The sequence below is a fragment of the Salmo trutta genome, chromosome 36 (genome assembly GCF_901001165.1).
Source record: "Salmo trutta chromosome 36, fSalTru1.1, whole genome shotgun sequence".
NCBI lineage: Eukaryota > Metazoa > Chordata > Actinopteri > Salmoniformes > Salmonidae > Salmo > Salmo trutta.
The window spans coordinates 40,137,466-40,165,444 of record NC_042992.1 but is presented as its reverse complement, the minus strand read 5'-3'; the positions used below and the strand labels follow the sequence as shown (position 1 = coordinate 40,165,444).

General features: G+C 44.0%; 1 protein-coding gene across 1 annotated transcript; it reads left to right on the top strand.

Moving 5' to 3' along the window:
* The first annotated feature begins 10,246 nt into the window (after positions 1-10,246).
* Positions 10,247-27,704, top strand: LOC115176086 (IgGFc-binding protein). The gene is made up of 12 exons (XM_029735879.1): positions 10,247-10,352; positions 10,637-10,681; positions 17,847-18,136; positions 18,272-18,851; positions 18,974-19,575; positions 22,837-23,398; positions 23,497-23,756; positions 23,870-24,214; positions 24,386-24,953; positions 26,525-26,724; positions 26,917-27,087; positions 27,370-27,704. The coding sequence occupies exons 2-11, from the start codon at positions 10,639-10,641 to the stop codon at positions 27,085-27,087; spliced, it is 3,621 nt and encodes a 1,206-aa protein (XP_029591739.1). The 5' UTR covers positions 10,247-10,352; positions 10,637-10,638; the 3' UTR covers positions 27,370-27,704.
* The last annotated feature ends 275 nt before the right edge of the window (positions 27,705-27,979 follow it).

The window sequence follows — 27,979 nt, the reverse complement described above, 5'->3', positions numbered from 1 at the left end:
GAGCTTGGGCCGGCGGCCGGTAGGTCGCTGGTTCAGGTCCCCGATTTGATTTGGTGGGAGATCTGTCAATGTGCCCTTGGGCGGTGCGCTTAACCCTGGTTGCTCCTGTCGGTTGCTCTGGATCGGAGTCTCCTAGATGACTGAATGTAACTTAAATGTAGAGCGGCTTCACTGCAGGTATATTGTATGGTTTAATATTCAATATGATAATTTTTTTTATGTCCTTGGGATGTTCTCAGTGAAAAAACGGAACTAGTCAAATCCTCCAGGGGAACAGGATACAACATCCCAATAATGTAGTAAAAACACCCTTGGGGACATCCCCAGGACAAACCGGGAACTAGACAGAACCTCCAGGGGATCATGTCACAATATCCCAAGAATGGCCTAAAAAAAATTCCTTGGGATGTCCCCGGAACAAACCGGAAACTAGACAAAACCTCCAGGGGATCATGTCACAATATCCCAAGAACACCCTAAACACGTCCTTGGGATGTCCCCTGAACAAACTGGGATCTAGACAAAATCGCAAGGGCACCATGATACAGCATCCCAAGAACGTACAAAAAACATATTTGGAGATGTCCCCAAGGACAAACCAGGAACTAGACAAACCTCAAGGGAACCCTGATACAACATCCCAAGAACACCTTTAAACATCATTGGGGACGTCCGCAGGACGAATCGGGAACAAGACAAAATCGCAAGGGGACCATGACACAACATTCCAAGAACATTCTAAAAATCAATTACATTTATTTATAAAGCTCTTTTTACATCAGCTGATGTCACAAAGTGCTATACAGAAACCCAGCCTAAAACCCCAAACAGCAAGCAATGCAGATGTAGAAGCACGGTGGCAAGGAAAAACTCCCTAGAAAGGCTGTAAAGAAACCTAGAGAGGTACCAGGCTCCGAGGAGTGGCCTGTCCTCTTCTGGTTGTGCCGGGTTGAGATTATAACAGTACATGGCCAAGATGTTCAAACATTCATAAATGACCAGCAGGGTCAAATAATAATAATAATCACAGTGGTTGTAGAGGGTGCAACAGGTCAGCGACAGGTCAGCTTTTCATAGCCGAGCATTCAGAGTTAGAGACAGCAGGTGAGGTAGAGAGAGTCGTTAACAGCAGGTCCGGGACAAGGTAGCATGTCCGGTGAACAGGTCAGGGTTCCATAGCCGCAGGCAGAACAGTTAAAACTGGAGCAGCAGCACAACCAGGTGGACTGGGGACAGCAAGGAGTCATCAGGCCAGGTAGTCCTGAGGCATGGTCCCAGGGCTCAGGTCCTCCGGGAGTGAAAGGGATAGAGAATTGGAAGGAGCATACTTAAATTCACACAGGACACCGGTTAAGACAGGAGAAATACTCCAGATATAACAGACTGACCCTAGCCCCCCGACACAAACTATTGCAGCATAAATACAGGAGACTGAGACAGGAGGGTTCGGGAGAAACTGTGGCCCCGTCTCACGATACCCTCGGACAGGGCCAACCAGGCAGGATATAACCCCACCCACTTTGCCAAAGCACAGCCCCCACACCACTAGAGGGATATTTTCAAACCACCAACTGACTACTCTGAGACAAGGCTGAGTATAGCCCACAAAGATCTCCCCCATGGCACATACCCGAGGGGGGGCGCCAAACCTGGATAGGAAGATCAAGTCAGTGACTCAACCCACTCAAGTGACGCACCCCTCCTAGAGACGGCATGGAAGAGCACCAGAAAGCCTGTGACTCAGCCCCCATAATAGGGTTAGAGCCAGAGAATCCCGGTGGAGAGAGGGGAACCGGCCAGGCAGAGACAGCAAGGGCGGTTCGTCGCTCCAGTGCCGTTCCTTTCACCTTCACACCCCTGGGCCAGACTACACTCAATCATAGGACCTACTGAAGAGATGAGTTTTCAATAAAGACTTAAAGGTTGAGACTGAGTCTGCGTCTCTCACATGGATAGGCAGGCCATTCCATAAAAATGGAGAAAGCCCTGCTTCCAGGCTGTTTGTTTTGAAATTCGAGGGACAATAAGGACGCCTGCGTCTTGTGACTGTAGAGTACGTGTAGGTATGTACGGCAGGACTAAATCGGAGCGATAGATAGGAGCAAGCCCATGTAATGCTTAGTAGGTTAGCAGTAAAACCTTGAAATCAGCCCTAGCCGTAAAAGGAAGCAGGTGTAGAGAGAATAGCACTGGAGTAATATGATAACATTTTGGGGTTCTAGTCAACATTCTAGCAGTCGTGTTTAGCACTAACTGAAGTTTATTTAGTGCTTTGTCCAGGTAGCCGGAAAGTAGAGCAATGCAGTAGTCTAATCTAGGAGTGACGAAGGCATGGATAACCTTTTCATCATTTTTGGAGAGAAAGTTTCTGATTTTTGCAATTTTACAAAGATGGAGAAAAGCTGTCCTTGAAATAGTCTTGATATGTTCATCAAACGAGAGATCAGGGTCCAGAGCAACACAGTCTTATTTGAGACGACTGTACAACCATCAAGATTAATTGTCAGATCCAACAGAAGATCTCCTTTTTTCTTGGGACCTAGAACTAGCATCTCTGTTTTGTCAAAGTTAAAGAGGGCAATTTTGGGGCTTCACCATGTTTCATCAAAATGTACTGCTGTGTATCGTTCACATAGAAGTGAAAGTTAACATTATGTTTCCAAATGACATCACCATAAAACAGAACCTTGAGGAACACCGAAACGCACAGTTGATTTGTCAGAGGACAAACCATCCACAGAGACAACTGATATCTTTCCGACAGATAAGATCTAAACCTAATTTGGGTTTCCAATCTCTCCAAAAGAATGTGGTGATAGATGGTGTCAAAAGCAGCACTAAGGTCTAGGAGCACAAGGACAGATGCAGAGCCTTGGTCTGACGCCGTTAAAAGGTAATGTACCACCTTCACGAGTGCAGTCTCAGTGCTATGATGGGGTCTAAAACCAGACTGAAGCATTTCGTATACATTGTTTGTCTTCAGGAAGGCAGGGAGTTGCTGTGCAACAGCTTTTTCAAAAATGTTTGAGAGGAATGGGAGATTCGATATAAACCGATAGTTTTTTATGTTTTCTCGGTTAAGGTTTGACTTTTTCAAGACAGGCTTTATTACTGCCACTTTTAGTGAGTTTGGTACACATCCGGTGGATAGGGAGCCATTTATGTTCGACATAGGAGGGCCAAGCACAGGAAGCAGCTCTTTCAGTAGTTTATGCAGCTTGAAGGTTTAGAGGCCATGATTATTTTCATCAATGTGTCAAGAGAAATAGTATTAAAAAACTTGAGTGTCTCCCTTGATCCTAGGTCCTGGCAGTGTTGTGCAGACTGAGGACAACTGAGCTTTGGAGAAATACGCAGATTTAAAGAGGAGTCTGTAATTTGCTTTCTGATGATCATGATCTTTTCGTCAAAGAAGTTCTTGAAAATATCACTGCTGAAGTGAAAGCCATCCTCTCTTGGGGAATGATAATTTTTAGTTAGCTTTGCGACATTATACATTTTGGGGGGGGATTGTTCGTATTTTCCTCAGTTAAGTTGGAAAAATAGGATGATCGAGTAGCAGTGAGGGCTCCTCGATATTGCACGGTACTGTCTTTCCAAGCTAGTCGGAAGTTTGATGGAGCACCATTTCTGTTCCAATTTTCTGGAAGCTTGCTTCAGGTCTTGGGTATTTTTTGTATACCAGGGAGCTAGTTTTTTATGACAAATGTTTTTAGTTTTTAGGGGTGCAACTGCATCTAGGGTATTACGCAAGGTTACATTTAGATCCTAAACAATTTTTGTACTCTGACGTCCTTGGGTAGGTGCAGGGAGTCTGTAAGGTCATCTACGAATCTTTGGGTTGTCCAAAAATGTATAGCACGGCTTTTGATGATCCTTGGTTGGGGTATAAGCAGATTATTTGTTGCGATTGCAAACGTAATAAAATGGTGGTCCATTAGTCCAGGATAATGAGGAAACACATTAAGACCAACAACATTAATTCCACAGGACAAAACTAGGTCCAAAGTATGACTGTGGCAGTGAGTAGGTCCGGAGACATTTTGGACAAAACTCACTGAGTCGATGATGGCTCCAAAATACTTTTGGAGCGGGTCTGTGGACTTTTCCATGGGAATATTAAAATCACCAAAAATGTGAATATTATCTGCCATGACTACAAGGTCCGATAGGAATTTATGGAACTCAGTGAGGAACGCTGTATATGGCCCAGGAGGCCTGTAAACAGTAGCTATAAAAAGTGATTTAGTAGGCTGCATAGATTTCATGACTAGAAGCTCAAAAGATGAAAACACGGTAATTTTTTGGGGGAGGTAAATTTAAATTTGCTATCGTAAATGTTAGCAACACCTCCGCCTTTGCGGGATGCACGGGGGATATGGTCACCAGTGTAACCAGGAGGTGAGGCCTCATTTAACACAGTAAATTCATCAGGCTTAAGCCATGTTTCAGTCAGGCCAATCACATCAAGATTCTGATCAGTGATTAGTTCACTGACTATAACTGCCTTGGAAGTGAGGGATCTAACATTAAGTAGCCCTATTTTGAGATGTGAGATAACACAATCTCTTTCAATAATGACAGGAATGGAGGAGGTCTTTATTCCTGTGAGATTGCTAAGGTGAACACCGCCATCTTAAGTCTTGCCCAACCTAGATCGAGGCACAGACACAGCCTCAATGGGGACAGCTGAGCTGACTACACTGACTGTGCTAGTGGCAGACTCCACTAAGCTGGCAGGCTGGCTAACAGCCTGAACTTATTGAACTTATTCCAGAGACTGCTCCAAAACACCGCCGGCGGAGAAGAGGTATTCGGAGTGGACTTCTAGTCCGACTCAGGAGGTGTACACACCATCCACTGCTTCATAGTGTCACACCCTGATCTGTTTCACCTGTCCTCGTTATTGTCTCCACCCCCTCCAGGTGTCGCTTGTTTTCCCCAGTGTATTTATCCCTGTGTTTCTCTGTGCCACTTCGTCTTGTATGTCCAAGCCTACCAGCGTTTTTCACGTTTTCCTGCTTTTCCTTTTCTCCTTTTGCATGTCCTCCCATTTCTGACCCTTGCTTGTTTTCTGGACTCCATGCCCGCCTGCCTGACCATTCTGCATGCCCTGACCTCGAGCCTGCCTGCCCTTCAGTGCCTCCTGAACTCTGAAATGGTTTTGACCTTTTGCCTGTCCATGACCATTCTCTTGCCTACTCCCTTTGGATTTATTAAACATCTTAAACTCCTGCCTCATGTGTGTGCATCTGGGTCTCGCCTTGTGTCATGATACATAGTTTATTACTCGCTAATGTTCTGTCTCTGGATAATAAAGTAAAGGAGCTCAGGGCGATGATCTCCATCCAGAGAGACATTGTAACATACTCTGTTTCACGGAATCATGGCTCTCTCGGGATATACTGTCCCTGTCCATTCAGCCATCTGGGTTCTCAGTACATCACACAGACAGGAGTAAAGAAATCTCCGGGAAGAAGAAAGGCGGGGGTTTATGTTTCATGATTAATCACTTATGGTTAGATTGTGATAACATACAGCAACTCAAGTCCTTTTGTTCACCTGAAAATAAAATGCTGACCGTATTACCCCCCAAGAGAATTCTCTTCGTTTATAGTCACAGCCGTGTATATTCCCACTCAAGCCGATACCACGACGGCCCTCAAAGAACTACATTGGGCTTTATGCAAACTGGAAACCACATATCCTGAGGCTGCATTTATTGTCGCTGGGGATTTTAACATAGCAAATTTGAGGAAACAAACCGTGAACTATACAAAACCTCCAGAGGACCATGACACAACATCCCAAGAACGTAGGAAAAACATCCTCGGTTACATCCCCGGCACAAACCGGAAACAGGTCAAAATCTCCATAGCACAATCACACAAATTAGAAATGTCCTTTGGATGTCCCCAGTACAAATGGCAAACTAGAAAAAAACATGACACAACATCCCACGTACGTCCTAAAAACATAATCGGGGACATCCCCGGGACAATCCGGGAACTAGACAAAACCTCAAGGGGACCATAACACAACATTCCAAGTATGTCCTAAAAATGTAATCAAGGATGTCCCGAGGACAAAACATCCAAAGAATGTTCTAAAAATGTCCTCGGGATGTTTCCGGGAACAAAACCGGAAACTATAGAAAAACCCCAGACGTCCATGACACCACATCACAAGAACATCCTAAAATAAATGTCCTTGGAATGTCCCCAGAACAAACTGGGAAACTTCTCAAGGGGACCATGACATAACATCTCAAGTACATCCTAAAAGTGTCTTCAGGATGTCAGCGGAACAAACTGTGAATTAGACAAAACTTTCTGGGGACCATGATACAATATCCCAAAAACGTCCTAAAAACGTCCTTGTGAAGTCCCCAGAACAAACCGGTAACTAGACAAAACCTCCAGGTGACCATGACACAACATCCCAAGAATGTCCTAAAATTGTCCTTGGGATGTTTCCGGAACAAACCTGCAACTAACCTCGAGAGGATCATAACACAACATCCCAAGAACGTACTAAAAACGTCCTGCGGACATCCCTGGGACAATCTGGGAACTAGACAAAATCTCAAGGGAAACTTGAAACAACATCCAAAGAACATCCTTAAAAATCCTCGGGGACGTCCCCAAGATAACAAACCGGAAACTAACCTCGAGAGGACCATGACAGCACACCCCAAGAAAATCCTACAAACGTCCTTGGGATGTCCCTGGGACAAACTGGGAACTAGACAAAACTTCAAGGGGACCATGATACAAATCCCATATACTTCCTAAAAACGTAATTGGGGACAAGACAAAATGTCAAGTTGACATTTTTAAACATCCCAAGGACATCCTAAGACCATCTTTGGGACGTCCCCGGAACTAGGGGGTTGAGGTGAGGAAAGGATTATTTAAAATGGGCAGGGACTCTGCTGTTCTAGCTTCAGGGGGAAGCTGGTTCCACCATTGGGGCGTAGAAGAGCTTGAACTGGGCTGAATGGAATCTGCCCTCACGTAGGGGTGGGAGGGCCAAGAGACCTGAGGTGGCAGAACGTAGTGTTCGGGTGACGGTGTAGGGTTTGAATATGGCCTGAACATTGAGAGGGGCAGTTCCTCTTGCTGTTCCGTAGGTAAGCACCATGGTCTTGTAGTTGATGTGAGCTTTGACTGGAAGCCAGTGGAGTGTGGGGTGAAATGAGAGCACTTGGGAAGGTTGCAAACCAGATGGGCTGCAGCGTTCTGGATAAGTTGCAGGGGTTTGATGGTACAAGCTGGGAGATCAGCCAACAGTGAGTTGCAGTAGTCCAGACGGAGGAGGAAAAGTGCCTGGATTAGGACCTGTGCCGCTTCCTGTGTGAGGTAAGGTCGTACTCTTCAGATGGACAGCGTGAACCAGCAGGAGCGAGTTACTGCTTTGATGTTTGCAGAGAACAACAGGGTGTTGTCCAGGGTCACGCCAAGGTTCTTTGCACTTCGGGAGGGCAACACTGTGGAATTGTCAACCGTGATGGAGAGGTCTTTAAGAGGGCAGGCCATCCGCAGGAGGAAGAGCAGCTCCGTCTTGTCGAGGTTGAGCTTGAGGCGGTGGGCCGACATCCAAGTTGAGATATCCTCCAGGCACACAGAGATGAGTGTCGCCACCTTGGTGTCAGAGGGGAGAAGGAGAGAAGTAGTTGAGTGTCATCTGCATAGCAATGATAGGAGAGACCATGTGAGGATATGACAGAGCCGAGTGACTTGGTGTATAGAGTGAAGAGGATAGGGCCTAGAACTGAGCCCCGTGGGACACCAGTAGTGAGAGTCCATGGTGCAGTCACAGATCCTCTCCACGTCACCTGGTAGGAGCGTCTTGTGAGGTCGGATGCAATCCAAGAGTGTGCAGAGCCTGAGACGCCCAGCCCTTAGAGGGTGGAGAGGAGGATCTGATGGTTCACAGTGTTGAAGGCAGCGGATAGATCTAGAAGGATGAGAACAGAGAAGATTTGGCAGTGCGGAGAGCCTGCCTGAAACAGAGAAAGAAAACAATGAAGGGATACAGATCTATAGGGTTTGACATCAGATGAGTCAAGTGTTAGTTTCTTGAGGAGGGGAGCAACATCCCTGGGAGAAACCGGGAACTAGACAAAACTTCAAGAAGACCATAACACAACATTCCAGGAATATCCTAAAAATGTGCTCAGGATATTCCCCAAACAAATCGGGAACTAGAACAAACCTCAAGGGGACCATGAAACAACACCCCAAGAACACTCTTAAAAACGTCCTCTTGGACATCCTGGGGACAAACCAGAAACAAGACAAAACTTCCATGGGACCATGACACAACATCACAAGAACACCCTACAAACGTCCTCGGGACTCCTCCAGGAAAAAACAGGAACTAGACAAAACTTCCAGGCTACCATGACACAACATCCCAAGTACATCCTAAAAATGTCCTTGGGACATCCCCTGGACAAGCCGGGAACTAGACAAAACTTCCAGGGTACCGTGACACAACATCCCAAGAACATACTAAAAATGTCCAACCGGAAACTAGACAAAACTTTTAGGGGACCATGACACAGGGAACAAATCCGGGAACTAGACAAAACCTTCAGGGGACCATGACACAACGTCCCAAGAACATACAGAAAATGTCCCCAAGGGACATCCCTGGGACAAACCAGGTACTAGACAAAATCTCAAGGGGACCTTGACACAACATCCCAAGTACATCCAAAAAAAAGTCCCCTGGGATGTCCCCGGGACAAACTGGGATCTCGACAAAACATCCCAAGAATGTCCGCAAAACCTCCAGGAGACCATTACACAACAACCCAAGAATGCACTAAAAAAGTCCTCGGGGACGTCCCCGGGAACAGCCAGGAATTTGAAAAAACCTTCACATGACCATGACACAACATTGCAAGAACGTCCTAAAAATGTCCTTGGGATGTCCTTGGGACAAACCGGGAACGAGACAGAACCTCAAGGGGACCATGTCACAACATCCCAAGAACACTCTTAAATATCCTCGGGGACGTCTCCAGGACGACCCGGGAACTAAACAAAATCTCAAGGGAGCCATAATACAATATCCCATTGTGTCCTAAAACATCCCAAGAACACTACTAAACATCCTCGGGGACATCCCCGGGATAAACCAGGAACTTGGCAAAACCTCCAGGGGACCGTGACACAACGTTGGAAGAACACCTTGGAAAGGTCCTCGGGACACATCTGGGAGAAACCTGGAACTAGACAAAACCTACAGGGGACCATGAAACAACATTCTGACCACTTTAGGCAACCATTTGGTAATGTTCCAGGGACGTCCTAACAACTCGTTTTTATTTGCAGGTTAAATACTCTATGCAGGCACAGACTAAAATAAAAACACAAGAGCCAAGACATGGTGACATAAAAGTGACATAAAAAGATTACCACTCCTGAAATCAGTTACACACAATGCCTTTCCTGGCCTTAAACAATGGTACCGCTTGAACCTATTGAAAGATGCACAATAGTATAGAGATAGTGGGAGCCCATTAATCAAAATACTTTAATCAGGAATGACACCTTGGTCTTTTTCTTGTGGGTGGTGGCCACACTGTAACAAGGGATGTCAACAATGTAATCACGATTAAAAAGGGAGGTCAGCCATAGAGCCTTTCATATGGAGACTGAAGTGGAGGCAGGTACACTTGGTTAAGAATCACAGACCTAGTCTCACGCAATGTTCAGTATCAATATGAAAGAGCTACTGGTAAGTCACACGTCACAAAGGCTCTGAAAGGACTTTCATATGATTAGGAGATTACAGATGAGTGCTGCTCTGCCGCTCAATATAATTGACTGTTATCTGCTGCTTTTTATCATTCTTCCCCTCTAATCAGGGACTGATTAAGACCTGTGACACCAAGTAGGTGCAATTAATGATCAGGTAAAACAGAAAACCAGCAATACTACTCGTAGGGTAAGATTTGAATACCCCTGCTGTTTACTAGGGTGGCAGGTAGCCTAGTGGTTAGAGTGTGGGGTCAGTAACTGAAAGGTTCATGGATCAAATCCCTGAGCAGACAAGGTAAAAATGTGTTGTTCTGCCCCTGAACAAGGCAGTTAAACAACTGTTCCCTGGTAGGTGTCATTGTAAATAAGAATTTGTTCTTAATAACTGACTTGCCTAGTTAAATAAAAAAATACTATACAGGTGTAGGATACCAACCTGCTTTATGCAGGCTTCACCATGTGTGGGTGTGCTGTGTGGGTGTACTGATGATCAGAGAGCCTGATTGGCTCTTGGGCAGAAGCAGAATAGAATTTAAGGCTGAGCTACAAAGACCCCATCACACCAGTTTTCCAGCTCAGGTAAGAGAATACTGAATTCCAGATAATTGGCATAAATTGTTTTGTTAAGATACAACCGTACCTCAGATGATAATTTAAGAATATCCCTTTCATTGACATTGTTCAATGTCCCCATTTCAACATTATTACTAATATCAATGTATATATTTATTATGATTAAATGTTGTTTTCTTATGTCGTGAAATAGGCATTAGTCTCATTTGACTCATCATTGTAGACACAGGCATTGCTGATGAGAGTGTATAGTTGTCCTTTGGGGTGTAAACTGTATTCTCTGATTTCAGCTATGTGGATGTTACTGTCTGGCTTTGTGGTGCTACTGCTGAGTGGTGAGTCCTGACAGTCTGGGTTTTGTTTTCCTTTTCTTTTTTTACCAACGATAATCCTGAAGTTGGTGTTTATCCATTAATTGTTGGTGGTTACCCATTAAATGACTGGGAGCATACAGTATTTAGAGTGTGTGACCATCTTTATTTTGTCAATTTTTTTACAAATGATAAGAGTAATAAAAACACAGAGAAAGGATAGTCTGCAAAGAAATGGAAACCATTGATTAATGTGCTACCGTGAGATTAATACAAATTAGGTGCCATGCACACAAGACGCATTTAAATCAGTACTAAAATAAAATATTGCATATCAAACCACTGTAAAAGGTTACTCCTACAGTGAGACTGATTCAGAAATTACAAATGGTTGCTGAGTACACGTTAGACTGTGTAAAATTGCAATTCTAAACTATATCCATATAATATGCATTATTATCTCTCTTGCAGTTCTTATTTGAACAGCGGAAAATGAAAATACAGCAATATTGTGCTGTGGGTGACTATTAAATTGCAATTTGATAAGACCTGTGGAATATGGAAAGACTATGGGCTCTATTTGAACAAACCTAACGCAATGGTAAATCTAAGCGCAGGCGGTAGATTTGTGCAATTTGGTGCGAAAGGGATGTGTTTTACGAATAAACAAGTTGTGGGTGTGCCGAAGCTTGCTCCATGGCGAAATATGTGGTTGCTTCAAGTTGTGTATTTAAGGTCTTTTATGTATTGACTTGGAATCAACTGTAATTCCAATGTTGGTCTGTTATAGTTTGTTAAATGGCTTACAGAAACAAAAGAACAAAATGTAGACCTATCTTTACTAAATACCTTAACTTGAACCCATTTGCATTGTTCTACTGTAAGTAATTGCATGGCTTCAATAGCATTCACACGGAAATAGGGGTAAGGCATACTGTAAATTGTATTATGGCTGAGCATGAACATGCCAAACATTGTCAAAAAGCAAGATGAAATTAATTATTGATAAGGCCTAACAAGAGAACAAATATTTTAAATCAAAACAAAACAACAACTTGTTTTAAATAGGCTGTCACACTTACAGGCACCATCATTTCTCTCCGTGGGCATATTAAAACAACACAACACCTAAACAACAATGCAGTTAAAAAAAATACGGATAAGAATAAGAAAAGAAAAGTAACAAGTATTTAAAGAGCAGCAGTAAAATAATAATAGGGAGACTATATAGTCTCTAAGAGACTAAATTAGTCGAGGTAATTAAGGTAATATGTTCACGTAGGTAGAGGTATTAAGGTGACAATGCATATATAATAACAGAGAGTAGCAGGGGCATAAAAGAGAGGGTGTGGGGAGTGGGCAATGCAAATAGTCTGGGTAGCCATTTGATTAGGTGTTCAGGAGTCTTATGGCTTGGGGGTAGAAGCTGTTTAGAAGCCTCTTGGACCTAGACTTGGCAGTCCGGTACCACTTGCCGTGCGGTAGCAGAGAGAAAAGTCTATGACTAGGGTGGCTGGAGTCTCTGACAATTTTTAGGGCCTTCCTCTGACACTGCCTGGTATAGGTCCCTGGATGACAGGAAGCTTGGCCCCAGTGATGTACTGGGCTGTACGCACTACCCTCTGTAGTGCCTTGCGGTCGAGCAGTTGTCATACCAGGCAGTGATGCAACCAGTCAGGATGCTCTCGATGGTGAAGCTGTAGAACCTTTTGAGGATCTGGGGACCCATGCCAAATCTTTTCAGTCTCTTGAGGGGGAAAAGGTTTTGTCGTGCCCTCTTCACGACTGTCTTTGTGTGCTTGGACCATGTTAGTTTGTTGGTGATGTGGGCACCAAGGAACTTGAAGCTCTCAACCTGTTCCACTGCAGCCCCGTCAATGAGAATGGGGGCGTGCTCGGTCCTCTTTTATCTGTAGTCCACAATCATCTCGTTGGTCTTGATCACGTTGAGGGAGAGGTTGTTGGAGACGTGCCTGGCCGTGCAGTCATGAGTGAACAGGGAGTACAGGAGGGGTTGAGCATGCACCCTTGAAGGGCTCCAGTGTTGAGGATCAGCGTGGCGGATGTGTTGCTACCTACCCTTACCACCTGGGGGTGGCCCGTCAGGAAGTCCAGGATCCAGTTGCAGAGGGAGGTGTTTTGTTCCAGTGTCCTTAGCTTATTGATGAGCTTTGAGGGCACTATTGTGTTGAACGCTGAACTGTAGTCAATGAATAGCATTCTCACATAGGTGTTCCTCTTGTCCAGGTGGGAAAGGGCAGTGTGTAGTGCAATATAGATTGCATCATCTGTGGATGTGTTGGGTTGGTTTGCAAATTGGAGCAGGTCTAGGGTTTCTGGGATAATGGCGTTGATGTGAGCCATGACCAGCCTTTCAAAGCACTTCATGGCTACAGACGTGAGTGCTACGGGTCGGTAGTCATTTAGGTAGGTTACCTTAGTGTTCTTGGGCACAGGCACTATGGTGGTCTTCTTAATACATGTTGGTATTACAGACTCGGACAGGGGAGAGGTTGAAAATATCAGCGAAGACACGTCCTGGTAATCCGTCTGGCCCTGCGGCCTTGTGAATTGGCTGCGGAGAGCGTGATCACACAGTTTCCGGAACAGCTGGTGCTCTCATGCATGTTTCAGCGAGCATAGAAATAGTTTAGCTCGTCTGGTAGGCTCGTGTCACTGGGCAGCTCGCGGCTGTGCTTCCCTTTCAATCAAATTTATTTATAAAGCCCTTCTGATGTCACAAAGTGCTGTACAGAAACTCAGCCTAAAACCCCAAAAGCAAGCAATGCAGGTGTAGAAGCACGGTGGCTAAGAAAAACTCCCTAGAAAGGCCAGAACCTAGGAAGAAACCTAGAGAGGAACCAGGCTATGAGGGGTGGCCAGTCCTCTTCTGGCTGTGCCGGGTGGAGATTTTAACATAACATGGCCAAGATGTCCAAATGTTCATAGATGACCAGCAGGTTCAAATAAAAATAATCACAGTGGTTGTAGAGGGTGCAACAGGTCAGCACCTCAGGAGTAAATGTCAGTTGGCTTTTCATAGCCGATCATTCAGAGTATCTCTACTGCTCCTGCTGTCTCTAGGGAGTTGAAAACAGCAGGTCTGGGACAAGGTAGCACGTCCGGTGAACAGGTCAGCGTTCCATAGCCGCAGGCAGAACAGTTAAAACTGGAACTGCAGCACGACCAGGTGGACTGGGGACAGCAAGGAGTCATCAGGACAGGTAGTCCTGAGGCATGGTCCTAGGGCTCAGGTCCTCAGAGAGAGAGAGAGAGAGAGAGAGAAAGAAAATACTTAAATTCACACAGGACATATGGTCACTAGTGTAACCAGGAGGTAACCAGGAGGTGAAGCCTCATTTAACACAGTAAATTCATCAGGCTTAAGCCATGTTTCAGTCAGGCCAATCACATCAAGATTATGATCAGTGATTAGTTCATTGACTATTACTGCCTTGGAAGTGAGGGATCTAACATTAAGTAGCCCTATTTTGATATGTGAGATAACACAATCTCTTTCAATAATGACAGGAATGGAGGAGGTCTTTATTCCACTGAGATTGCTAAGGCAAACACCGCCATGTTTAGTTTTGCCCAACCTAGATCGAGGCATAGATACGGTCTCAATGGGTCCAGCTGAGCTGACTACACTGACTGTGCTAGTGGCAGACTCCACTAAGCTGGTAGGCTGGCTAACAACCTGCTGCCTGGCTTGCACCCTATCTCATTGTTGAGCTAGAGGAGTTAGAGCCCTGTCTATGTTCGTAGATAAGATGAGAGCACCCCTCCATCTAGGATGGAGTCCATCACTCCTCAGCAGGCTAGGCTTGGTCCAGTTTGTGGGTGAGTCCCAGAAAGAGGGCCAATTATCTACAAATTCTCATGATTCGTTTTAAGTCTAATACGGCGGGTAATGGAGTCACCAATGACTAGGGTTTTCAATTTGTCAGAGCTAATGGTGGGAGGCTTTGGCGTCTCAGACCCCGTAATGGTAGGAGTAGAGACCAAAGAAGGCTCGGCCTCTGACTCCGACCAGTTGCTTAATGGGGAGAACCGGTTGAAAGTTTCTGTCGTCTGAATGAGTGACACCAGTTGAACATTCCTACAGCATTTCCTTCCAGAAGCCATGAGAAAATTATCCGGCTGCGGGGACTGTGCAAGGAGATTCATACTACTATCTGTACTTATTGGTGGCACAGACACTGTTTCATCCTTTCCTACACTTAAATTACCCTTGCCTAACGATTGCGTCTGAAGCTGGGCTTGCAGCACAGCTATCCTCGCCATAAGGTGATCATTCTTCTGTATATTATGAGTACAGCGACTGTAATTAGAAGGCATAATGTTAATGTTACTGCTTAGCTTCGGCTGGTGGAGGTCCTGACAAACCACGTCCAGATAAAGCATCCGGGGTGAAAAAGTTGAATGAAAAAAGTCGAGCGAGGGCAAAAATAAAAATATAAAACGGTAATTAAAAAGTAAAAACCGTAAAGTTGGCAGGTAGCAAAGTAAGGTTAGCAACAAACCACACAGCAGCATGTAAACAAGTCTAGAAGTTGTGACCGGAAATAGTCTGTAATGGTAGTCTGTAATGATTTGCAAGCCCTGCCACATCCGACGAGCATCAGAACCGGTGTAGTACGACTCGATCTTAGTCCTGTATTGACGCTTTGCCTGTTTGATGGTTCGTCGCAGGGCATAGCGGGATTTGTATAAGCTTCCGGGTTAGAGTCCCACTCTTTGAAAGCGGCAGCTCTAGCCTTTAGTTCAGTGCGGATGTTGCCTGTAATCCATGGCTTCTGGGTGGGGTATGTTCGTACGGTCACTGTGGGGATGACATCATCAATGTGCTTATTGATGAAGCCAATGACTGAAGCGGTGTACTCCTCAATGCAATCGGAGGAATCCCGGAACATATTCCAGTCTGTGCTAGCAAAACAGTCCTGTGGCTTAGCATCTGCTTCATCTGACCACTTTGTTATTGATCGAGTCACTGGTTCTTCCTGCTTTAATTTTTGCTTGTAAGTAGGAATCAGGAGGATATAATTGTGGTCAGATTTGCTGAATGGAGGGCGAGGGAGAGCTTTGTATTCGTCTCTGTGTGTGGAGTAAAGGTGGTCCAGAGTTTTTCCCCTCTGGTTGCACGTTTAACATGTTGATAGAAATTTGGTCAAACAGATTTAATTTCCCTGCGTTAAAGACCCCGGCTACTAGGAGCGTCGCCTCTGGGTAAGCGTTTTCTTGTGTATAGCTCATTCAATGCTGTCTTAGTGCCAGCCTCTGACTGTGGTGGTATGTAAACAGCTTCGAAAAAACACAGATGAAAACTCTCTAGGTAGATAGTGTGGTCTACAGCTTATCATGACAAACTCTACCTCAGGCGAGCAATAGCTCGAGACTTCCTTAGATATCGTGCACCAGCTGTTATTTACAAAAATACATAGTCCGCCGCCCCTTGTCTTACCAGACGCTGCTGTTCTATCCTACCGTTAAAGCGTATAACCAGCCAGCTGTATGTTGATAGTGTCGTCATTCCGCCACATCTCCATGAAGCATAAGATGTTATAGTTTTGAATGTCCTGTTGGTAGTTTAATCTTGAGCGTTGGTCATCGATTATGTTCTCCAAATATTGCACATTTGCTTGCAGAATGGAAGGAAGTATGGGCTTATTTGATCGCCTACGAATTCTCAGAAGGCAGCCCACCCTCTGGCCCCTTTTTCCCCACCTCCTCTTCACGCAAATCACGGGGATCTGGGCCTGTTCCCGAGAAAGCAGTATATCGTTTGCGTCGGGCTCATCAGACTTGTTAAAGGAAAAAAATGATTCTGTCAGTCTGTGGTGAGTAATCGCAGTCATGATGTCCAGAAGTTATTTTCGCTCATAAAGAGACAGTAGCGGCAACATTATTTACAAAATAAGTAAAAAAAGTAAAGTTACAAACAACGCAAATAAACAAAGAAAAAAACACAATCGGTGGGGGACATGTAAAACGTCTGCCTTCTTCTCCGGCATGGCTAAAATAATGTGGGCCTGACTACAATGCATAGATAAAAAGGTAATGTCAGCTCATTGTTTTACTCCTTTAAAACTTGATATTTTAATAAAACTTTGGTGATTAAGATTTATTTCCAAGCGGTCTCAGGAGCCAAACCCTTTTTTGACAGTCTTGACCACTTTGCGATTGCATTTGGCAAAAAATAAAAAATTCAAATGAATTGAGAAGAGGGGAGGCTGTGCTTGGTCTTTAATAAAATATAACGAAATGGAAAAAAACACATTACTTTTTCATGTTTCTAAATATGAAGTATACAGAAACCAAAAGCACATTAGGCTACTCTTGTTCTATGCACATAAGGGCAGTGTGCGTCACGGCTGGATAAGCTGCGTTTCCCCTGTCAAAATTCATACCATAGCCAATTGCGTTGCCACTAAAACCAGCTTTTCGTTGGTCTTAAATATCCCTATCAGCACTGCCTGAAATTAGCACTTAGATCATGTTTTTAAGGACACACTTCAAATATTTCAACCCAGCCCATCGGAGCTTAAGTGAGCTGATACAGTGCATTCGGAAAGTATTCAGACCCCCAATGAAGCTGTAGAAACATCTCAAGGATGATCAATGGAAACAGGATGCACCTGAGTTCAATTTTGGGTCTCATAGCAAAGGGTCTGAATGCTTATGTTTTTATTTTAAATAAATATGCAATATTTCTAAAAACCTGTTTTTGCTTGGCCATTATGGGCTGGAAAATGCCAGACGTTAGGGCTGGAAAATGCCAGTGAGCCTGTTTTTACATGATGAAATTGCAAACCAATATGCGTTTGACACTAGCGCTGCCTTAACGCCAGCCGAAAATAGAGCCCTCTAGATAAAACAAAGGGTATTTGCTATGCTGACACTGATAACTTACAATATGAACTGTGTATTAGGTACATATTAGCCCTGCAAATCCACAATGACAGAGATTGTGTTCTATTGACTATCACAAAAAGAAGTGTTCAGCTGACCAAATCTGTGCCAAAAGGTAAAGGACCAATGGCATAGTATAAAATGTTGCATAATTGCTACAGCTGAACAAAGGACATACAATTATGGTATCTAGACAGATGAGACAACATCAAATCAATTACAGGGATTTATTGTCCACTTTGAGGAACATAACGTTTACCATTAGAGCACTTTGTAGGACTCTGCTCTGCCGGACCAGCTACTGTCCCACCAAAGTTAGGCACCTGCTGGGCGATGGGCGACCCCCACTACCGCACGTTCGACGGCCACTACTACAGCTTCATGGGCAACTGCACCTACATCATGACTAAGAACTGCCATGTTGACAAGGACCACCCAGCCTTTGAGGTGCAGGCCAAGAATGTGGGGGATCGTGCAAACTCGCAGCTTACCTCAGTGGGAATGGTCACCGTCAAGGTTTACGGAGTCAACATTGACATTGTCAACTCTGAATTTGGTCTTGTCCGGGTAAGTGGATTCACAAGTTTTCTATCTATGTTATCTGTTCAACAATCCTTGTCTTTGTTTGGTGTATATGAGTGTACTGTATCTGCATGTACCGTGTGTAAATTATTTTTCTAATGTGGTTTGATTTCATTGCAGGTTAACTTCCAGTTATGGAATCTTCCCATCAGCTTAGACAATGGCAAATTGAAACTCTCCCAGAGTGGATTTTCAGTTGTCCTGGAGACAGACTTTGGTCTGATGGTGCAGTATGATTGGCTGAAGTACCTGGTGGTGACTATGCCCAGGAGCCTGGCAGGCAAGGTGTGTGGCATGTGCGGCAACTTTAATGGCAAACCAGATGACGACCTCACCACTCCCAGTGGCTCCCTTGCCAGTAATGTTGTGGCCCTAGGCAAGAGCTGGAGGGTATCAGACAAGGAAGGTGATGCCTACTGCAGAGACGAGTGCACAGGCCAATGTGAGAACTGTGAGAGCGGCTTGGTTAAGCACTTAGAAAGGGAGATCTTTTGCAACTTTATCACAGACATAATGAATGGACCCTTCAGAAACTGCCATGCCGTCATTGACTACAAGATCTTCCATGAGGACTGCATGTACGACCTTTGTCGGGGCGAGATCATGAAGACGTATATGTGTGACACCCTGCAGGTGTACACCGATGCCTGCCAGAGGGCTGGGTTCAGAGTGTACAACTGGAGGGGCATTGCCCATTGCCGTGAGTGACTTGCAAAGACAACTGATCATTTTCAGGAGCATTAGAGCATAAAGGACTGCAATACTTTATTTCCCATTTCAAATGTTGTAAAACTGAGTGTGGTTTGTGGTCTTTTCCCCCAGCCAAGCCTGAATGCCCAGAGCACAGTCACTATGAGCTCTGTGGAAGCGCCTGCCCTGCCACCTGTGAAGACCCAAATTCTCCCTCAAAATGCAAAGCCAGCTGTGTGGAGGCCTGTACCTGTGACGAGGGCCACCTGCGCAGTGGGAACAAGTGTGTGCCTAAGTCCCAATGTGGCTGCCAGTACAAAGGCCACTATGTGGAAGCCGGAACATCTTTCTGGGGGGATGAGAGCTGTACCAAAAGCTATAACTGCAGCTCCACTGGTGGGAGAGTTGAGAGCCAGGTGGCCAGTTGTCCACTTGGACAGCAGTGCAAGGTGGTTGATGGCATAAGAGGCTGCTACCCTACAACCTTTTCCACATGCATGGTGTCTGGTGATCCACATTACCACACCTTCGATGGACAACTCTACAACTTCCAGGGCACCTGTGTGTATCAGATGGCTAGTGTCTGCTCCAATGACACCAGCCTGGAGCCCTTTAGTGTTGCCATACAGAACGATGGGCGAGGTAAAAAGGTGGGGTCCATCATCAAGCTGGTAGAGGTCAAGGTCTATGGGTACACGATTGTCATCAGCAAAGAGCACCCAGGATTTGTGATGGTAAGAAATTACTTGTAATAAAAATTGTATAGTTTTGATTACAATGCCTTCAGAAAATATTCATACCCTTTGATTTATTCCAGATTGATTAAATAGTGTACCCCATAATTACAACGTGAAAACATGTTTTTAGAATTTATTGCAAATTTCTTGAAAATGAAGTACAGAAATATCTGATTTACATAAGTATTCACACGCGTGAGTCAATACATGTTAGAATTACCATTGGCAGCGATTACAGCTGTGAGTATTTCTGGGTAAGTCTCTAAGAGCTTTGCACACCTGATTGTACAATAATTGCAATAATATTTTAGAAATTCTTCATGCTCTGTCAAGTTGGATGTTGAGCATTGCTAGACAGCCATTTTCAAGTCTTGCTATAGATTTTCAAGCCGATATAAGTCCAAACTGTAACTAAGCCACTCAGGAACATTCAATGTTGCCTTGGTAAGCAACTCCAATGTAAATTCAGCAAAAAAAGAAACGTCCCTCTTTCAAAGATAATTCGTAAAAATCCAAATAACTTCACAGATCTTCATTGTAAAGGGTTTAAACACTGTTTCCCGTGCTTGTTCAATTAACCATAAACAATTAATGAACATGCAACTGTGGAACGGTCGTTAAGACACTAACAACTTACAGATGGTAGGCAATTAAGGTCACAGTTATGAAAACGTAGGACACTACTACACCTTTCTACTGACTTTGAAAAACACCAAAAGAAAGATGCCCAGGGTCCCTGCTCATCTGCGTGAACGTGCCTTAGGCATGCTGCAAGGAGGCATGAGGACTGCAGAACATTGCCAGGGCAATAAATTGCAATGTCCGTACTGTGACATGCCTAAGACAGCGCTACAGGGAAACAGGACGGACAGTTGATCGTCCTCGCAGTGGCAGACTACGTGTAACAACACCTGCACAGGATCAGTACATCCAAACATCACACCTGCGGGACAGGTACAGGATGGCAACAACAACTGCCCGAGTTACACCAGAAATGCACAATCCCTCCATCAGTGCTCAGACTGTCCACTATTATTATATATTTTTTAATTTTACCTTTATTTAACTAGGCAAGTCAGTTAAGAACAAATTCTTATTTTCAATGACGGCCTAGGAACAGTGGGTTAACTGCCTTGTTCAGGGGCAGAACGACAGATTTGTACCTTGTCAGCTCAGGGATTCAAACTTGCAACCTTTCGGATACTAGCCCAACGCTCTAACCACTAGGCTACCCTGCCACCCGCAATAGGCTGAGAGAGGCTGGACTGACGGTTGTAGGCCTGTTGTAAGGCAGGTGGCCAGGGAAATAACCAGCAACAACGTTGCCTATGGGCACAAACCCACCGTCGCTGGACCAGACAGGACTGGCAAAAAGTGCTCTTCACTGACGAGTCGCGGTTTTGTCTCACCAGGGGTGATGGTCAGATTCGCGTTTATCGTCAAAGGAATGAGCGTTACACCGAGGCCTGTACTCTGGAGCGGGATCAATTTGAAGGTGGAGGGTCCGTCATGGTCTGGGGCGGTGTGTCACAGCATCATCGGACTGAGTTTGTTGTCATTACAGGCAATCTCAACGCTGTGCGTTACAGGGAAGACATCCTCCTCCCTCATGTGGTACCCTTCCTGCAGGCTCATCCTGACATGACCCTCTAGCATGACAATGCCACCAACCATACTGCTCGTTCTGTGCGTGATTTCCTGCAAGACGGGAATGTCAGTGTTCTGCCATGGCCAGCGTAGATCCCATTGAGTACGTCTGGGACCTGTTGGATCGGAGGATCAGAAATGTCCGGAAACTTGCAGGTGCCTTGATGGAAGAGTGGGGTAACATTTCACAGCTAGAACTGGCAAATCTGGTGCAGTCCATGAGGAAGAGATGCACTGCAGTACTTAATGCAGCTGGTGGCCACAACAGATACTGACTGTTACTTTTGATTTTGACCCCCCCCCTTTGTTCAGGGACACATTATTCCATTTATGTTCGTCATATGTCTGTGGAACTTGTTCAGTTTATGTCTCAGTTGTTGAATCTTGTTATGTTCATACAAATATCTACACGTGAAGTTTGCTGAAAATAAACGCAGTTGACAGTGAGAGGACGTTTCTTTTTTTGCTGAGTTTATATTTGGCCTTGTGTTTCAGGTTATTGTCCTGCTGAAAGGTGAATTTGTCTCCCAGTGTCTATTGAAAAGCAGACTGAACCAGGTTTTCTAGGATTTTGGCTTAGCTTAGCTCTATTCCGTTTTTTTAATATAAAAAAAACTCCCTAGTCCTTGCAGATGAAAAGCATAACCATAATATGATGCAGTCACCACCATGCTTGAAAATATGAAGTATCAGTATCAAATATTATTGATGTGTTGTTTTGGATTTGCCCCAAACAAAACACTTTGTATGCATGGCATAAAGTTAATTTCTTTGGCACGTTTTGCTGTTTTACTTTAGTGCCTTATTGCAAACAGGATGCATGTTTTGCTATATTTTTATTCTGTACAGGCTTCCTTCTTTTCACTCTGTCAATTGGGTTAGTATTGTGAAGTAGTGTAACTGCAATGCTGTTGATCCCTCCTCAGTTGTCTCCTATCACAGCGTGTTTAATCTCTAAAAGGGTCCACAGGAAAAGTTCTGACACTTCATCTAAAAATAACAGTTCCATTTTTTTTCACACACAAGATGTTAATACAAGTTTTTAAGGGTTTACACTCAATTACAGAAAGGCAGGTCCTATTTTTCTGTCATTCATCATCCCTACTGTGCCATGTTACAGATAATTGTATGTGTGGGGTACAGAGATAAGGTAGTCTTTCAAAAATCATGTTAAAACATTCCATATGTTTGCTTAGTAGAAGCCTTTTAGAGGTTAAACACTATTATTTCACTATCCATGCAACTTAGTGGCGCAGCGGTCTAAGGCCCTGCATCTCGGTGCTAGAGGTGTCACTACAGACCCTGGTTCGATTCCAGGCTGTATCACAACTGTCCGTGATTGGGAGTCCCATAGGGCGGCGCACAATTGGCCCAGCGTCGTCTGGGTTTGGCCGGTGTAGGTAGTCATTGTAAATAAGAATTTGTTCTTAACTGACTTGCCTAGTTAAATAAAAAATATTTATTTAATCAATTTTAAATTCAGGCTGTAACACAACAAAATGTGGAAAAAGCCAAGGGGTGTGAGTACTTTTTGAAGGCACTGTATATGTTAAAAAGGTCAACACTGAGGTTAACTGAACCATTCCTCTTACTTTTTTGTTTCCTTCAAAGGTGAATGGTGAACTTGTGAATCTTCCTGTAAAACTCAATAAACTGCACATATACAAGAGCGGTTGGTTCGCTGTGATCAAAACTGACTTTGGGGTGAAAGTGTCCTATGACTGGAACAGCATAGCAACAGTCACCGTCCCCAACACTTATTCAAATGCAATGTGCGGCATGTGTGGCAACTACAACCACAATCCAAAGGACGACATGCAGATGAAGGATGGAAAGCAGGCTGCCACTGCAGAGGAGTTCGGTCAGAGCTGGAGATTAACAAATATCCCTGGTTGTGTGAACGGCTGCAAAGGCCCCTGTCCTGACTGTAGCATCACCCAGAGGGATCAGTACATGACAAACAAGTACTGCGGCCTCATCAGTGACCCAACAGGCCCCTTTCGTGACTGTCACTCCAAGGTGGAACCCATGGGTTTCGTCCAAGACTGTCTGTATGATGTCTGTCTGTACCAGGGAAACAGGAACATGCAGTGCAATACCCTAACTGCCTACACAGCTGCCTGCCAGGAGAAAGGGGCCATGGTCTACTCCTGGAGGTCCGATAAATTCTGTGGTATGGATGTTTGTTTGATAGATTTTTTTACAAATTACACTTCAGGTAATTTAGATGGTGACAATGCATTTACATTTTGCAAATGTCAATTCTCGTAGATGCCCAGTGCCCTGCGAACAGCCACTATAGTCTTTGTGCCCCGGGCTGTTCAGCCACATGTCAGAGCTTGTCAGCACCCACTGGCTGTGAAGCTCTGTGCAAAGAGGAATGTGCCTGTGATGCTGGCTTCCTTCTCAGCGGAGACCAATGTGTACATCTCTCCCAGTGTGGATGTCTTCACGAAGGAAGATCCTACAAAAATGGACAAGTCTTCTACCCAAATGGACTCTGTCAGCAAGAATGCACATGCAATGGCACGGTAGGAATGATGAATGACAGAAAAATAGGACCTACCTTTCTGTAATTGAGTGTAAACCCTTATAAACGTGTATTAACATCTTGTGTACAAAATAATTGAACTGTTATTTTTAGATGAAGTGTCATAACTTTTCCTGTGGACCCAATGAGAAGTGTGAGGTGAAGAACGGCGTCAGGGCTTGCCAGCCTGTTGGAAAAGGAGTTTGTTCCATCTCAGGCGACCCACATTACAACACCTTTGACAACAGCACCTATGACTTCCAAGGCACCTGCACCTACACTGCAGCTCAAGGCTGCCATCTGGAAGGCACACACCTCAAGCCCTTCTCTGTGGTGGTGGAGAACGAGAAGTGGTATGCTATGTCATCAGCTCCAAAAGTGTCCGTTGCCAAGCTTTTGGCTGTAGAAGTCTATGGTTACATTCTAATTCTACGCAGGAACCAAATCGGAATGATCATGGTATGTATACGATTTTTTTTTAATCATGTGTCTGTGTTCCATTAATGATCTTTAAAGACAAAAACGTGTCATTCATATTGATGACTGACACATCCATAAAAAATCACTCAAATTGAGTTTAATTGCAGCCCAGAAGTGAGTGAGAATCAAACACAACATGTCTTCCCCCAGGTGAACGGCGTCCTGACTAACCTCCCACTGAGCCTATACAACGGTGCAGTGCAGATTTATCAGGACGGCTCGAATGATGTGATATTGACAGACTTCGGCCTAAGAGTTACCTATGACCTTGTGTACCACGTCACCGTCACCGTCCCTGGCAACTACAGAGGCAAGACTTGTGGTCTGTGTGGCAATTTCAATGGTAACAAGAATGATGAGTTCCTGCTACCTGGTGGACAGATGGCCAAACACGTCAACACTTTTGGGGCGGCCTGGAAGGTCAGCATGCCTGGGGTGGTGTGTGAGGACGGTTGCAGCGGAGACGTCTGTCCCAAGTGTAACTCTAAGAAGAAAGCAGAGTTTGGTGCTAACTGTGGTATCATTACGGATCCTAAAGGACCCTTTGCCGCCTGCCACCATGAGATAGACCCAGCCTCTTACTTCAGAGACTGCCTCTTTGATGTCTGTATGGCTGAGGGAGATCATAATATGCTTTGCCACAGTGTTGCTGCTTACATGTTAGACTGTCAGGACTTTGGTGTGAAGATCGAAAGCTGGAGATCACCAACCTTTTGCCGTGAGTAGTTTAGGGGGTTTTCTGACACTAGACCAAGTTTTCTACAACTCTCTCAGGCTGGTCTCATAGAGTAGACGTAACATAGTAAAGGAAAATCCAGGACACTCAAATTTGTATGATATGTAACCATTAAAAAAAAAGAGCAAATTCTTTTTTTCAATGACAGCCTAGGAACAGTAGGTTAACTGCCTTGTTCAGGGGCAGAACGACAGACTTTTACCTTGTCAGCTCAGGGATTCGATCTTCCAACTTTTCAGTTACTAGTCCAATGCTCTAACCACTAGGCTACCTGCCGTCCCAACCATACCAAACGTAACATAAGAAAGAAGGTTATTCAAGGCAAAAACAAAAGGACGGTGGTTGGTTGGGTTAGATGGGTGGGCGTATAACGCGAACGTCTAGCATGCGTGTTCTTGTTGGGGTTCGTTCCTTATTCCTTGTCAATCATTGGCTCATTGGTGAAATTAGCATTCTGACAATATCTTTAATTAAATCATTCATAAACCTTTATTAATGCAATTGCAGACAGAAGTTAACAGGAACATAGCACGCATGTTTCCGAGTAAGTTCTGCAAAATAGAAAAGGTCCCAAGTTGCTTTTATCATGCTTGTAGTCAACCCCCTGTGATGTAACTGCCTACGTCATTACCTTCTACTCATGAGAGCAAAACCATGCCTACACAGCTATATAAACGTCCAAGTTGATTCATAGTGGAATGTCTGACTAGTCTTATCTCTTACACTCCCCTGCAGAGTTCTGTCTTAACAGTCACACATTTTTCAGACAGTTTCTTTATAAGAGGCAGAGATTAGAAAAGACTGTGGAACAATATTACACCTTTATAATGAATATATATATTGTTAATCTGTAGTCTAGGACCCTATAAATGTAAGGAGGGAGGGGTCTTATAACCCCTCCCCTTCTATTAATACAACATAAGCATAATCAATTATTATAATACATCAAACATTTGGTACAGCCCCTATCATGACCCCAAGGTGAACCCCTGACATTCTCATCACAGAAAACTTTTGCATTTTAGCTAATTAGCAACTTTGTAATTACTTACTACTTTTGAGCTACTTTGCAACTACTTAGCATGTTAGCTAACCCTTCCCCTAACCTTAACCCTTTAACCAAACTCCTACTCCTAGCCCTAACCTTAAACCCTATCCCTAACCCCTAGCTAAGCTAACAAGAGCCACCTAGCTAACCTTAGCCACGACAAATTGTAATTTGTAACATATCATATGTATTGCAAATTCTTATCATAATGTATGAATTGCAGTTCGCAAAATATCATGCGAATTGTAATTCGTAACATATCATACGAAATGGGTGGTGGACATCCACAAATGAATACATACCATACCAAACGTACAAAATTTGAGTGTCCCTTATTTTCATTTACTATGTTACGTCTACCCGAGTCCAGGTTGACTCTGCAAATCAGTCCAACATAACTTTCTTTCGGGTTTCACATTCGGATAACCTAATATTTAAAGTCATAACTAAAAGTAATGTTCATGCAAAAGGACTAAACAATAGTTATCTTCTCATATGTCCACAGCATTCTCCTGTCCTGCCAACAGCCACTACCAAACCTGTGCTGAAACCTGTGCAACTCCATGTCCCGGCCTATCTGACACCATCAACTGTCCCACCACCTGTGTTGAGGGATGTGTCTGCGACAAAGACTTCTACTTCAATGGTACTGGCTGTGTTAGCTGGGACCAGTGCAGCTGCTATACTGGTGGACACACCCTTAAGGTAGGGGCACTGCAAGCTGGATACTAAAAGCATACTTTAAGCATTATTTGAAATATATAAAAAATAATTTCAAATTTTCAGCTGGAACTGAACTTGGCCATGAAATTAAGAGCTATGTATTTTGGAGAGCTAGCTGTGACTCAAATTTGGATGTGTAAAAGTCTCACTAATGTGTGTCTGGGATGTTTTTAGATAGGGGAATCCCTGATTTCAGACAACTGCTTTGCGGTCCACATCTGCCAAAAATCTGGAGTTGTTCTGTCACAGTCTATGGTGTGCCAGAGTGAAGAGAGCTGTCAGGTCAAGGATGGTCTACGGGGATGTTATCCTATCCCGTCACTTAATGCAGGGGTACATGACTGAGTAAGTAACCTCTGACTTCCCTCAATGGTGAGCCACTTAACCATAATGTCATATGATTGTGAACCTAACCATCAATATATGAGACTGTGTGTCAAATAATAGTGTTTGTAGGGTATTGGACTTGAAACTTGTGATTTTAACTTAATGAGGGTTTGAAAGTTAAAGTCCACAGTGTCTTTTGAAAACATAACAGCTGGTGTTAGCATTCATACTTACATGATAGGTTCCAGTGGAGAAGGAAATGATATGCACTCACAACATCTCTCCCCTTCTCTTTTACAGTGATATGTGAGACAACTGAAGAACATTCTGCTATTAGAGAATCCCAGCAAAAATACAAATTCCTTAAATCCCTATGATCATCCGTCAATGATTTGTATCAAACAGTAATTCAAATATTTGTAGAAGGAATGCCATTTTCTACCAAACCCTAGACTCATATTTTTAAAATAATTCCAGAAAGTGATTTGAAATGGTCAAATAATTTCAATGGAAATCAAGTCAACCAAATGCTTATCTCATTATAGGTTAGAAATTAGATGTTAAATATTTACTATGTAATAGAAAGGGCTCCCGAGTGGCGCAGTCACCAAAGACCCTGGTTAAATTCCAGGCTGTATCACTACCAGCCGTAATTGGGAGTCCCATAGGGCGGTGCACAATTGGCCCAGCGTCGTCCGGGGTAGGGTTTGGCAGGGATAGGCCATCATTGTAAATAAGAATTTGTTCTTAACTGACTTGCCTAGTTAAATATAGGTTCAAAAAATATATATTATCTCCATGTAATTTGCTATCTAAATTATACTGAAAAGTATCATTCCGAATATGCATTCTTGCTAATAAAAAATACAATGAAATATTCATTCATAAACGTGTACAGTGCATTCAAAAA